Genomic DNA, 14,871 nt, shown 5'->3' with positions numbered 1-14,871 from the left:
TCGAAGCATTGTCGAGGGTGACATCACACGGTTGTGCAAAGGACACTGATTGTGCAAGGCCTAATTGTTGTGGGTTTGCCCCTCCCGTTTGTTGTAAGACCCTTCGAAGGAGGGTTGTGATGAGGCCAACTCCAGAGAGGAGAAGGACATGCTGAGTCACTTGAACTTCGTGGGGAAAGTCCTCGCAAAAGACGGAACCCACAACTCAGCCGGTGTGGGGTGAGAAGTGCAACAGGGAGCATTTGGTTCTGACTCTTAGCAGAACCTGGAATCCCAAAAAGGGAACTCTTGAATCTGTGTCTCACGATATCACCTGGTTTTATTATGTACTCCTTTGTTCCACTGATTATTATTTTGCCTTTATTATTTTTATAAACCATTCAAGGGGGCTAATATTCCATCCTCCTATTTTCCCCACAAAAACAGCCCTGTGATGTGGGTTGGGCTGAGAGAGAAAGACTGGCTCAAGGTCACCTGCTTGGCATTCATGGCTACGGCAGGACTAGAACCTCAAGTAACATATCTGTCCTTGGATGGACCCCATTTTAATTTAAAGCACTAAGTAACACCATCGGTGCTAGAAGGGAGGGGGGGATTGTGGGGTCCTTGGTGCTCTCTGAAACTGGTATTTTTCTTGCAGGCATTTCATGACCCAAATAGGTAGCATTATCAATGCTAGAAGAGAGTGGGGTTTGTAGAGAGGAGGAGGAAGAGGAGGAGGAGGAAAGAAGACAATAACTATGGGCTCCTTGGTGCTCTCTGAGCTTGGTGGTTTTCTTGTAGTTTCATTACCTAACTAGGTAACATTATCAGTGTTAGAAGGAGAGGGGATTACGGGGGGGAGGAGGAGGAGGAGGAAGAGGAGGAGGAGGAGGAAGAGGAGGAGGAGGAGGAGAGGGGATCAATAAATCAATTGCTGAAGTCCAACCATGGTGACTGGAGACTTCTGGGAGCTGAAGTCCAATCATGCCGGCTGGAAAATTCTGCGAACTGAAGTCCGCATTTGGTCTTAAAGTTACCAAATCTGTGACTGCTGTCAATCACCCCCAATCTCGCCCCCTCCCCCCCCGAGACCAACTACAAGCTGCAGTTTACGGCCCCGACCAACGCCAGCCAGTGAAGGTAGGCCAAATGAAAGGTGAAGAAGACTCGAAGTCTCCTGGTTTTAGCTGTCTAAATTTTAGCAGGAGGAGAGACAAGGTGGGTTTGGGGGGGGAGGGGAAGCGTCACCCCAAAGCTGAAGCCCACCCAAATCCTCTACGCATTTGACCCGCAACAGTGACAATCCATTCCTCCATCCAAGCCCTGGCGGGACGTCCAGTTCTCAGCAGAGTAAAAGTGATTTTCCCATAAAGAATCAATCCCACCCCCCCCACCCTTCTGGATTCCTCACCTGTCACTTTTGAAAATCAGTGGGGTGTGTAATTGTGTAACAACCCAATTGGGCATTTTTGCCCAGTCAAGTGTGACCTCTCTTTGTGTATGTGTGTGTGTGTTTTGTGGTTTCTCAGAAACCGGGCGGGCCGATAAATCGTATTTTCAGCAAGTGAACACAATCGCTTCTTCCTTTGTTTGCTCCGCTTGAGAACACCAAAGCACAAAACTTTAACCTAGCAGATTAATACAGTTAGAAGGGACCATGGAGGTCATCTAGTCCGACCTGCTGCTCAAGCAGGAAGCCCTAACAGAATTACAGGATAACAGTTAGAAGGGACCTCGAAGGTCATCTAATTCAGCCGCCTGCTGTAGCGGGAGAACCTTTATGGAATCACAGAATAACAGGGTCAGAAGGATCTCAGAGGTCATCTAGTCCAACCCCTGCTCAAGGAGGAGACGGAGACCCCATTGCTGGCTGGGAAGGTCACATGACCCTGGGATGCTACATCTGCATTAAGTACAGGTAGTCCACAACCTACGACCACAATCGAGCCCAAAATTTCTGTTGCTAATTGAGACAGTTGTTAAGTGAATTTTGACCTATTTTATGACCTTTGTTGCCACATTTGTTAAGTGAATCCCTGCGGTTGTGAAGTGAGTCACGCGGTCGCTAAGTGAATCTGGCTTCCCCATTGACTTTGCTGGTCAGAAGGTCACAATAAGGGGATCACGTGACCCCAGGATATTGCGACTGTCATAAATACGAATCAGCTGCCAAAGGTCTGAATTTCGATCCTGTGACCATGGGGACGCGACAGTCGTAAGTGTGAAAAAGGGACCTCAGTCCCTGTTTTCAGTGCCGTCGTAACTTGAAACGGTCACTAAACAAAAGGCTGTAAGTCGAGGTTCTGAATTTGCCTCTTCTTTCTAATTTTATTTTTGATTCTCCTTCAGGTCAGCAGTGGGGATGGCCGGGTCTTTGGTAGGAGGAAAAAGCAGATCCAGAATTACGACAAAGTGCAAGTCTTCCCCCCCCCCCAAAAAAAAACCCCCCGGAGCAAATGCAGGAAGGATTTGTGGGTTTGGATGGTTAGGGAGGAAAGCAAGGAAGGATCTGGCTCTGCTGACCAGGGAGAGAATTTTGGAATTAAGGTTTATATTTGCTGCAAAGGAAATGGGAAATTCCTTGTCTTTCTTTTGAATTTTTCTTTCTGCATTCTGTTTCTTTTTTGTGGGTCTTGGTGTAGTAAAACCTTCCTTCCTTCCTTCCTTCCTTCCTTCCTTCCTTCCTTCCTTCCTTCCTTCCTACCTTCCTTCCTTCCTTCCTTTTTCCTTCCTTGTTTCTTTCCCCACCAGTTTCCCCTTCCTTCTTTTTTTTTCTCCCCTCCCTTCCTCCCTCTCTCCCTTCCCTCCCACCCGCTTTCTTTCTTTCTTTCTTTCTTTCTTCCTTTCTTTCTTTCTTTCTTTCTTTCTTTCCTTCCTTCCTTCCTTTCTTTCTTTCTCTTCCTTCTTTCCTTCCCTCCCACCCTCCCTTTTTCTTTCTCTTTCCTTCCTTCCTTTCCCCACCACTTTCCCCTTCCTTCTTTTTTCTTCTCCCCTCCCTTCCTCCCTCTCTCCCTTCCCTCCCACCCGCTTTCTTTCTTTCTTTCTTTCTTTCTTCCTTTCTTTCTTTCCTTCCTTTCTTTCTTTCCTTCCTTCCTTTCTTTCTTTCTTTCTCTTCCTTCTTTCCTTCCCTCCCGCCCTCCCTTTTTCTTTCTCTTTCCTTCCTTCCTTTCCCTGCCACTTTCCCCTTTCTTCTTTTTTCTTCTCCCCTCCCTTCCTCCCTCCCCTCCTTCCCTCCCACCTGCTTTCTTTCTTTCTTTCTTTCTTTCTTTCTTTCTTTCTTTCTTTCTTTCTTTCTTTCTTTCTTTCTCATCTTTACCATCAAAAGTGTTCTCCTCCCCCCCCCCAAAAAAAACCAGAAGATTCCAGTAGTTGTGGTCCAAGGGACATTTTATTATGCAATTCGGAACATATCAAAACGAGAGGTAAAAAAAATAATAAGTTGTGGAATTTGTAAGATGCAAGCGAAGTTTTCGAAAGCGAAGCTGTCAGAGATCTCGGAAGTGGAACGGATATTTTCCCCCTCCTCTGTTTCGGTCTGTATCTTTATCCGATCAGCCACGAAAAATCCTCCGGATGATGCTGAAGATTCTAAACCTAGTGATCCGTTTCAGCTGAATCAAGAAGATTTTGTGAAATCAAGCAGGGGAATTTCCTTTCAGGCCTTCTCTTAAAATATCCATAGAGCAGAATTTCCCTAAGTCCGCCACTTTAAGACACATGGACTTCAACTCCCAGTATTCATGGTGGCTGGGGGATTCTGGGACTTGGAGTTTTCCCATCTCAAAGTTATCAATTTTTGTAAAAAACAAAACAAAACACCACACCCCTCTGTGTACTCTGTGGTTGTATACTGTTCAGAAAGATCTTCAAATTTTGGCCACTTTAAGACGTGTGGATTTCAACTCCCAGAATTCATGCCAGCTGGGGGATTCTGGGAGTTGAAATCCACCCGTCTTCAACTTTGAAAAAAACTGATCTAGACACCTCCAGATTGATGTACTTACATAAATATTTGTTTAGTTTAATCTGTGTTTAAATTTAATTTAATGTGTTTGTTAGAACACATCTTCTGAATAAACCACTGACGGCAAGCTTTGATCAAGCCATTAATCATGCTTTGCAAAGCACAGAAGCTGGATTGACAGTGTCTTAAACGCAACATTATTTCGCAAAGACATGATGGCTTAGTGCATTGAGGTGCATTGCAGATGATAAAATGTCAATTACACGAAAAATTTTGAGTAGATTTTAGGCAAATGCAACACAATTATATTCTCCCAATATATGTGTTGTGTTGTGTTGTGTTGTGTTCTGTTTTAGGCTAGGGCTAGACTAAAGCAATATACAAGTACTCCTTGACTTACGACCACAACTGAACCCAAAATTTCTGCTGAGACACTTATTAAGTGAATTTTGCCCCATTTTATGACTTTCCCCCCCACATTTGAGGAGTGAATCACTCCAGTTGTTCAATTAGTAACCCCGTTGTTAAGTGAATCCATCTCCCCCACTGACTTTGCTCATCAGAAGGTCACAAAAGGGGATCACATGACCCCGGGGACACTGCAACCGTCATAAATATGAATCAGTTGCCAAGCGGTCTTAATTTTGATCGCACAACCATGGGGATGTTGCAACGGTCATTAAGTGTGAAAAATGATGATAAGTCTTTTTTTCAGGGCTGTCGTAACTATAGTGACATAACGGTCGCTAAATGAAATGTCCTAAATCGAGGACTGCCTGGGGTGCCTTCCTAATTTAAGGAAAAGGGATTAGAAACAAAAATTACCTCTTGATTAACGTCCTCACACTGGATGCTGTGAACTGGAGGTTGTTTTTGCGCCGAATAGATTCCGGAACAATCTTTATCCAGCTGTCCAAGACAATGCGACAAGGGTCAGCCGTGGAGAACACACAAAAGTTGCACTTCACAGAGAGACGGGAGGGGGGGGGGAGTCTTTATGGGGGAGCCACACCCAGAGGGCAGGAAAACAGGCAAGGTGGCCACTGTGTGGATTCCCAGCCCATAAGCAAAGGCCCTCTTCCTGGTCAGGGGCCACCACACCCCACAAGCAGAAAGGGACCCTCCCTGTCGGAGACCCACCCATCCACCCACCCAGAGGAGTCAATAGAAGAGGGCCTCAGATGGACCCCCAGCTCCTCCACTCCTGAGGACCTTCAGGACAGAATGAGGGAGTTGGGAGGGACCTTGGAGGTCCTCTAGTCCAACCCCCTGCTCAAGCAGGAGACCCTCTTTACCACAGAAGGTCTTCAAACTTGGCAGCTTTAAGACTTGTGGACTTCAACTCCCAGAACCAGCTGGAGAATTGTGGGAGTTGAAATCCACAAGTCTTAAAGCTGCCAAGTTTGAAGACCTCTGCTCTACGATGAGGTGTCTAATCTCTTCTTAAAAGCCCCCACCGATGGAGCAGGAACTCAAGCAGGAGACCCTATACCCTTTCAGACCCTGTCTCCTTGAAGGCCTCCAGTGATGGAGCACCCGCAACTTCTGGTGGCAAAGAGTTCCACCGATTAATTGTCCTCCCTGTCAGGAAATTTCTCTTTGGTTCTAGATTAGTTCACATCCGTTGCTTCTTGTCCTGTCCTTCTGGTGCTTTGGAGAATAGGTTGAGCAATCCCTCAAACATCTGCAGATGCTATCATGTCACCCCTAAGTCCTTCTTTTCATTAAAATAAAGGTAAAGGTAAAGGTTCCCCTCGCACATAAGTGCTAGTCGTTCCCGACTCTAGGGGGCAGTGCTCATCTCCGTTTCAAAGCCAAAGAGCCAGCGCTGTCCAAAGACGTCTCCGTGGTCATGTGGCCAGCATGACTCAATGCCAAAGGCGCACGGAACGCTGTTCCCTTCCCACCAAAGGTGGTCCCTATTTTTTCTACTTGCATTTTTTACCTGCTTTCGAAACTGCTAGGTTGGCAGAAGCTGGGACAAGTCACGGGAGCTCACCCCGTTACACGGCAGCACTGGGGATTCGAACCGCCGAACTGCCGACCTTTCGATCGACAAGCTCAACGTCCTAGCCCCTGAGCCACCGCGTCCATTAAAATAAAATTAAAATAATAAATAAATAAATAAATAATCATTAAAATAGCCATCCCCAATTCCTGAAACCGTCAGGAAACCGTTTTAGCCCCCTAATCATCTTGGTTGCTCTTCTCTGCACTCTTTCTAGAGTCTCCACATTAGTTTTTATACTTTGACAATCACAACTGGATTCACGAGTGCAGACTGATCACAGGCAGGGAGCCCTGGAGTGGTCCAGCTGGAGACCCCCATGATGTGCTTCTAACTTTGAAGCGTGCAAGACGTCTCCACCAACCCACCAACCCGAAGGAAACCCGCAAATGAAAGCAAGGCAAGCAAGGGCTGGAGATGCTCACCCCATCGTCTTTGAAATCGCACTGGGTCAGGTTGCTGGTTTGTGAGGAGGGACACACCGTCTCCTTGATGGAGAACTTCAGCGCCTGGGCCGTTTTGCTGTTGGGGTCCTACAGGAAGCAAAGGGGAGACAGAAAGAGGACACGGGATTAAAGGGACCCAGGGGATTTCCCCAACTCACAAAGTTCTTGCGACACAAAAGCCTCCGCCTTGGGAAACCCCAGAATGAAGTTGAACGCTTCATTCCTTCCTCCAAACAAGCCAGGTTTCTCGGCAGAAAGTGGATCTGCCCAGGAAATAATGCAAGTCTTTATATCATGGCTAGATAATCTGCAGGTTGGTTGGTTGGATGGTTGTTTTTGAGAGGTCTGCTTCCTTAAACTCAGAAATGGAGTGATGAGGGGAGTATGAACTGGGAGGGGAAGGAAAGGGAAGGGAAGAAAGGGAAGGGAAGGGAAGGGAAGGAAAAGAAAAGAAAAGAAAAGAAAAGAAAAGAAAAAAGAAATTCTGCCCCACTGAGATTACAGGGAAAGAGAGAAGGAGGAAAGGAAGGGAAGGGAAGGGAAGGAAAAGAAATTCTGCCCCACTGAGATTACAAGGAAGGACAGAAGGAGGAAAAGAAGGGAGGGGAAGGGAAGAAAATTCTGCCCCAGTGAGATTACAAGGATGCAAAGGCCCCCAGGGCAGGGAAACCCCCACCAATGGCTGGTGGGGAGCAGCAGAAGCCTGGGGATCCCACCACCTCTCCTTCCCATGGGGCCAAGACCCCCCCCAATCCCCCAAGACTTACCCAGTTTGGCTGGGGTTCAGCCTCCAGCAGGCGGAAGGCAAACTCGGAGGGTCTCTGCTGGTTGTAGAGGTTAACGGCCGAGGCGACGGCCTGCTCGTAGGTCAGGATCTGTGTCTGGGGGGCTGCGGCAGCCAAGCCCAGGAGCAGCAGAGCAGTCCAAGCAGTGGTCATCTCGCCCAGATGTCTTCTCCAAGGGACAAACTGAGTCTTGCTGGCACAGCCTGGAGATGCCACTCAGGACTGCCCTAGTTATAGCCCCTCACTTCCTCTCCAACAGGTGTCTTCCAGCCATCACCGCCACCGGCCCCACCCCTCAGCTCAGGAAATGTGGGTTTGGGGGTCCAACCGACCAGGGAGGGGGGAGAATACGGTTGGAGGGCTGGAGAAGCCCTGTCGAAATCCCTCTTGTGCAACAGAGCATTTGGGGAAGCTCCTGGGGGTCTCTGGGTTAGGAGGGACTGGAGGGATGAGGGGGGGTCTCCGTTTCAGGGGGGAGACCCCACCAGAATGGGGCAGCCAAGCAGCCCATCAATTGGAAGAAACTGAGTTGGGGGCTTTCGATCAGGATTATGGTTTCTGTTGTGCTTGTTTGTAGTTTATTTTCTTTAGGTTAACATTCTCATTCTCTCTCTCTCTCTCTCTCTCTCTCCCCTATCTATCTATCTATCTATCTATCTATCTATCTATCTATCTATCTATCTATCTATCTATCTATCTATCTATCTATCTATCGTCTGTCTCTTTCTCTCTCTCTCTCTCTCTCTCTCTCTCTCTCTTATTTATTTATAGCTGACCTCTATTATTTATACAAATATCTCAAGACACTGAACATATCCAACACATTTTCCTCCTCCTATTTTTCTCCACAACAACATTCCTGCAGAGTTCTGAGAGACCAATTGGGCAAAAGGTCACCCGGCCAGTTTTCCTGCCTAAGCTGGCACTAGAACCCCCAGTCTCCTAGTGATTGGCCCAGAGTCACCCAAATGCCTTTCATGCTGAAGGCAGAACTAGAATTCCCATCTCCTGGTGATTCACCCAGCCGGCTTTCACGCCTAAGGAGGGACTAGAACTCACCAAATGAAGTTATAGCTAGTAGCTTGCATGGGTTTGTTAAAAACAGATCATGCCAAATCAATCATATTTCATTCTATGACAAAATGACTACGTTAGCAGAGCAGTGAAATGCTGTGGACGTAGTGTATTTAGACCTCAGCAAGGCATTTGACACAGTAGACCACAACCGATTTCTGGGTAAGTTAGAAAAATGGAAGATAGACAGAATCACCACCTGATGGATTTGTAGCTGGGTGACAAATCATACTCAATGAGTCGTCCTTAATGCTACTACACCTACATAGGGCAGGGGTCTCCAACCTTGGCTACTTTAAACCTGGCGGACTTTAACTCCCAGAATTACTTACTTACGGGACCGCCTGCTGTTACCGCATGCCTCCCACCGACCCGTACGCTCTCACAGAGAGGGACTTCTCAGGGTGCCGTCCGCCTAACAATGTCGGCTGGCGGCCCCCAGGGGAAGATCCTTCTCTGTGGGGGCTCCTACTCTTTGGAATGAACTTCCCCCTGGTTTACGCCAAATAGCTGACCTTCGGACCTTTCGCCGCGAATTGAAAACATATTTGTTTATTATGCGGGCTAACAAACTTTTAAACTGTTTAGTTTTAAATTTTAAATTCTATTTATGTTTTAAATTGGGGTTTTTAGATTTTAAATATTTTAATTTCTCGGCCAATTGTGTAATAAGTTTCTTAATTTAGTTTTTAAATTGTATATTGTGTATGTTTTTAGCCTGGCTGTACACCGCCCTGAGTCTTTTGGGAGAAGGGCGGTCTAGAAATTTAATAAATAATAATAATAATAATAATAATTCCCCAGCCAGTTTGAAGTCCACCAGGCTTAAAGTTGCCAAGATTGGAGACCTCTGACATAGGGGGGAGTAAACAGTGGGATACCACAAGGTTCAATACTCTTCCATATCTTCCTAAGTGACTTAGACGGGAGAACAGAAGGGAAATTTGCAGAGGACACTAAGTTAGCATGAGTAACCCAGAAGACAAAATCAGGATCCCAAAAAGATCTTGACAAACCTGGACAATGGGCGCTATCCAACGAAAAGAATTTTAATGTGGAGAAAAGAAATGCAGGAAATAGCCAAAGGGACAAAGTGCAGATTAGGCAAAACCTGGCTCGAAAACAGGAACTGTGAGGTGGACCTTGGAGTCCTAGTGGACGATCCCTCGTACAGGTAGTCCTTGACTTACAACAGCTTGTTTAGTGACTGTTCGAAGTTACACCAGCATTGGAAAAAAATGAACCTTTTTCACAGTTACAACCTTTGCAGCGTCCCCATGAACATATGATCAAAATTCATTTTGCGACCCTTATGAGAAGCAAAGTCAATGGGAGAGATAGATTCATTTAACAACCAGATCACTAATTTATCAACTGCAGTGATTTGCTTAACCGCTTTGGCAAGAAAGGTCGTAAAATGGGTCAAAAGTCACTTAACAAATGTCTCGCTTAAAAACATATAGTGGGTTACAATTTAGTTTGCTACTGTTTTGCTCATGCGCACGGGAGCTCGTGTGTGTGTGTGTGTGTGATGCTTCTGTGCATGTGCAGAAGCATCTGGGCGGTTGGGTGGAGCCTCCTGCCGCTGCTGCTACCAGCTCGCCCAACCCAAGGTGAACTGGTAGCAACCCACCACTGAACATAAATTTTGGGCTCTACTGTGGTTGTAAGTCGAGGACTACCGATATATGAGCCAGGCAATGTGCTGCAGCAGCAAAAAAGCTAATACGATCCTGGGTTGTCTAAAATCAGGGGTCGGCAACCTTCAACACTCAAAGAGCCATTTGGACCCGTTTCCCAAAGAAGAGAAAACACCAGGAGCCACATAACGCTATCAGTGGTAAATGATAGTTGTAAGCCATACTTACTGTAAGCAATACTTATTGCTTCAAACGTAAAATGTTTTAATCTATAGTCACATACACTCCAATAACAGTATTGCTTACAGTATATGTTCTTATAAAATCTATATACCTGTATTTATTATTTTATTTTATTTTATTTATTCATACTTTTATACCGCCCTATCTCCCTAGGGACTCAGGGCGGTGTACAGCCATATAAAAAACACATAAAAATACAAAGTAAAACATTCATCTAAAAAAATTATTATATAGGCCAAATATTTAAAATAGACATATAAATAATAATAATAATAATAATAATTCCCCAGCCAGTTTGAAGTCCGCCAGGCTTAAAGTTGCCAAGGTTGGAGACCCCTGACATAGGGGGGAGTAAGCAGTGGGATTCAACCACAAGGTTCAATACTCTTCCATATCTTCCTAAGTGACTTAGACGGGAGAACAGAAGGGAAATTTGCAGAGGACACTAAGTTAGCATGAGTAACCCAGAAGACAAAATCAGGATCCCAAAAAGATCTTGACAAACCTGGACAATGGGCGCTATCCAACGAAAAGAATTTTAATGTGGAGAAAAGAAATGCAGGAAATAGCCAAAGGGACAAAGTGCAGATTAGGCAAAACCTGGCTCGAAAACAGGAACTGTGAGGTGGACCTTGGAGTCCTAGTGGACGATCCCTCGTACAGGTAGTCCTTGACTTACAACAGCTTGTTTAGTGACTGTTCGAAGTTACACCAGCATTGGAAAAAAATGAACCTTTTTCACAGTTACAACCTTTGCAGCGTCCCCATGAACATATGATCAAAATTCATTTTGCGACCTTATGAGAAGCAAAGTCAATGGGAGAGACAGATTCATTTAACAACCAGATCACTAATTTATCAACTGCAGTGATTTGCTTAACAACTTTGGCAAGAAAGGTCGTAAAATGGGTCAAAAGTCACTTATTTTATTTTTTTATTTTTTTATTTTATTAAATTTTTATACCGCCCTTCTCCCGAAGGACTCAGGGCGGTGTACAGCCAAGATAAAACACGAAATATATACAAGTTAAAACATTTAAAACCTAGCAAATTACAAAAAGGCTGAATATTAAAATTTAGTTTTAAAATTTTAAAAATATTAATAAAACCCCAAATTAAAATTTGACACTATTATGCCAGTCCCGCTTGAATAAATAGGTGTGTTTTTAGCTCATGACGGAAGGTCCGAAGATCAGGCGCTTGACGTAGGCCAGGGGGGAGTTCATTCCAGAGCGTCGGGGCTCCAACAGAGAAGGCCCCTTCCCCTGGGGGCCGCCAGCCGACACTGTTTGGCGACGGCACCCTGAGGAGACCCTCTCTGTGAGAGCGTACGGGTCAGTGGGAGGCATGTGGAAACAGCAGGCGGTCTCGTAAGTACCCGGGTCCTAAGCCATGGAGCGCTTTAAAGGTGGTAACCAAAATCTTGAAGCGCACCTGGAAAACCACAGGAAGCCAGTGCAGGCTACGGAGCAGTGGTGTTACGTGGGGCCACAGCTCCCGTTACCACTCGTGCAGCCGCATTCTGGACTAACTGTAGCCTCCGGGTGCACCTCAAGGGCAGCCCCATGTAGAGAGCGTTGCAGTAATCCAACCTAGATGTAACCAGAGCGTGAGTGACTGTGCATAAGGCATCCCGGTCAAGGAAGGGACGCAACTGGCGGACCAAGCGAACTTGGTAAAAGGCCCTCCTGGAGACAGCCGCCAGATGTTCATCAAAGGACAGCCGACCATCCAGGAGGACGCCCAAGTTGCGAACCACCTCCTTTGGGGCCACTAACTGCTTAACAGTCAGCTGCGGATGCAGCTGACTGTACCGGGATGCCGGCATCCACAGCCACTCCGTCTTGGAGGGATTGAGCTTGAGTCTGTTTCTCCCCATCCAGACTCGTATAGCTTCCAGGCACCGGGACAGCACTTCGACCGCTTCGTTGGGGTGGTCTGGGGTGGAAAGGTACAGCTGAGTATCATCAGCGTATAGATGATAGCTCACCCCGAAACCACTGATGATCTCACCCAGCGGCTTCATATAGATGTTGAACAGGGTAGGCGAGAGAATCGACCCCGAGGCACCCCACAAGTGAGGCGCCTCACGGTCAATCTCTGCCCCCCCGTCAACACCGACTGCAACCGGTCAGAGAGATAGGAGGAGAACCACCGATAAACGGTGCCCCCCACTCCCAATCCCTCCAACCGGCGCAGCAGGATACCATGGTCGATGGTATCAAAAGCCGCTGAGAGGTCTAATAGGACCAAGGCAGAGGAACAACCCCTGTCCCTGGCCCTCCAGAGGTCATCCACCAATGCGACCAAAGCCGTCTCCGTGCTATAACCGGGTCAGAAGCCGGACTGGAACGGGTCTAGGTAGACAGTTTCCTCCAGGTGCTGGGGAGCTGCCGACCATTCTCTACAACCTTCGCCACAAAGCGAAGGTTGGAGACTGGACGATAATTTCCCAAAATAGCTGGGTCCAGGGAAGGCTTCTTGAGGAGGGGCCTCACCACCGCCTCTTTCAAGGCGGCGGGGAAAACCCCTTCCATCAAAGAAGCATTTATAATCCCCTGGAGCCAGCCTCGTGTCACTTCCTGAGCAGCCAGCACTAACCAGGAAGGACACGGGTCCAGTAAACATGTAGTTGCATGTAACCTCCCCAGCAACCTGTCCACGTCCTTGAGAGCCATAGAATCAAACTCATGAAACACTTAGCAAATATCTCACTTAAAAACATAAACAGTAGTGGGTTACAATTTAGTTTGCTACTGTTTTGCTCATGCGCACGGGAGCTCGTGTGTGTGTGTGTGTGATGCTTCTGTGCATGCGCAGAAGCATCTGGGCGGTTGGGTGGAGCCTCCTGCTGCTGCTGCTACCAGTTCGCCCAACCCAAGGTGAACTGGTAGCAACCCACCACTGAACATAAATTTTGGGCTCTACTGTGGTTGTAAGTCGAGGACTACCGATATATGAGCCAGGCAATGTGCTGCAGCAGCAAAAACGCTAATACGATCCTGGGTTGTCTAAAATCAGGGGTCGGCAACCTTCAACACTCAAAGAGCCATTTGGACCCGTTTCCCAAAGAAGAAAACACCAGGAGCCACATAACGCTATCAGTGGTAAATGATAGTTGTAAGCCATACTTACTGTAAGCAATACTTATTGCTTCAAACGTAAAATGTTTTAATCTATAGTCACATACACTCCAATAACAGTATTGCTTACAGTATATGTTCTTATAAAATCTATATACCTGTATTTATTTCTAATTTGTTTAACCTTCTTTCGTTGTTAAGTTTCTAATCTCTGCAATCTGTTATCTAACCATTTGTACAATAAGTCCCATGTTGAGTAATACTCCGTTTCCCCTTTATCTTTAAATTGCAACGTTAAGCTGTCCAGAATGGCACATTCTAATCTTTTCTTTATTACTATTTCATCTGTAGGTGTACTTCCGTTTTTCCAGTTTTGTGCATATGTAATTCTAGCTGCTTGTTATTACATGTAACATTAAGTATATGGTTCTTTTATTGTATTTCCCCGGTTGCATACCTAATAAGAATAATTCTGGTTTTAGATCTATTGGTTGTGCTGTCATCTCTTCTAGCCACCCTTTTATCTTTGACCAATATTTTTTGGCCGATGAACAGATCCACCACATATGATAGTAGGATCCTGTGCCTATTTACATTTCCAGCCCTCTGGTGACATATTCGGGAACATTTTTGCCATTCTTGCTAGTGGCAAGTGCCATTTATAAACATTTTGTACAGATTTTCTTTATATGCTGTTGACATCGTTAGTTTGTAATTTCTTTCCCACAATTTTTGCCAATTCTAGAGTGTACCCAAATTTTTTGGCCCTGGTTTCCTTTACATATTCTTCTTCCATTTCAAAATTCAATAGGTATTTATAAAATGTATTTATTAATTTTTCATCTGTCCCTAATAGTATCTTGTCCAATTCTTGGGGCTGTCTATAAAATCCATATAATTCTGTTTCTTTCTTATGTCTCATTTGTATTTGGATATGTGGCCACCAGTCCAAGTCAATTCCCTGATTTTTTTTAGTCCCTGTTTAATTTTTAAATCCTCTTGTTTGTTTAGTATATCTTTGTACCTTACTATTTTATCCAGATCTAAAATATTAGGGTATATTAGAGCTTCTGTTATGTATTAACAGTTGTGCCTTTAAATATTTGAGCGGGAAATCAGCACGTTGCTGATTGGACGAAGCCTCCAGCAGAACTGTATAAAAGGAGAGGTTTTTCTCCCAGCCTGTTGCTGGGTTCACCATATATTAAAGAGCTGTTGTCACTACCCTGGTCTCCAGCCTCGTTACTTCCCGAACATAACATTGGCGACGAAGGTGGGATATCGAGGCTAAGGGGAACCAGAACCGATCTGAAGCACGCTAGTTCCGAACCCAGCAAACTCAGGGCAGAAACGCGGAAATGGCAAACACGCCACCCGCACCGTACAACCGGGCAAGGAGAAATGGGAACATATATGACCCGTTTGAAAGCTTTCTAGAAGCCAACGAACTACAGGATCCTGATAACGCAAACGGGCTTACTTCCTAAGCCATTGCGGGCCCAGGTAATCGAGATTGCGGAAGCCCTGGCAGAGCCAACGCCGATACAATCGGTATCGTGGCCGACTCTGCAGACTTTGCTGAAGAACCATTTCGCACCGGCGTCCGTCAAATCGTGCAGCGGTTTGAATTCGGAGCGTAGACAGAT

General features: G+C 45.9%; 1 protein-coding gene across 1 annotated transcript in view; it reads right to left on the bottom strand.

Annotated features, from left to right (window-relative positions):
* LOC131198287 (uncharacterized) overlaps nt 1-7,338 on the bottom strand; it is a 14,321-nt gene extending 6,983 nt beyond the window's left edge. The window contains exons 1-4 of the mRNA XM_058182773.1: nt 7,168-7,338; nt 6,380-6,487; nt 4,772-4,855; nt 3,537-3,593 (exon numbers count right to left, since the gene is read on the bottom strand). Of these exons, the coding sequence (XP_058038756.1) occupies nt 3,537-3,593; nt 4,772-4,855; nt 6,380-6,487; nt 7,168-7,338 (420 nt within the window). The remainder of the gene's footprint in view (nt 1-3,536; nt 3,594-4,771; nt 4,856-6,379; nt 6,488-7,167) is intronic.
* Nucleotides 7,339-14,871: the final 7,533 nt, after the last annotated feature.

The sequence above is a fragment of the Ahaetulla prasina genome, chromosome 4 (assembly GCF_028640845.1).
Source record: "Ahaetulla prasina isolate Xishuangbanna chromosome 4, ASM2864084v1, whole genome shotgun sequence".
Taxonomy (NCBI): domain Eukaryota; kingdom Metazoa; phylum Chordata; class Lepidosauria; order Squamata; family Colubridae; genus Ahaetulla; species Ahaetulla prasina.
This window is presented reverse-complemented; position numbering and strand designations above follow the sequence as displayed.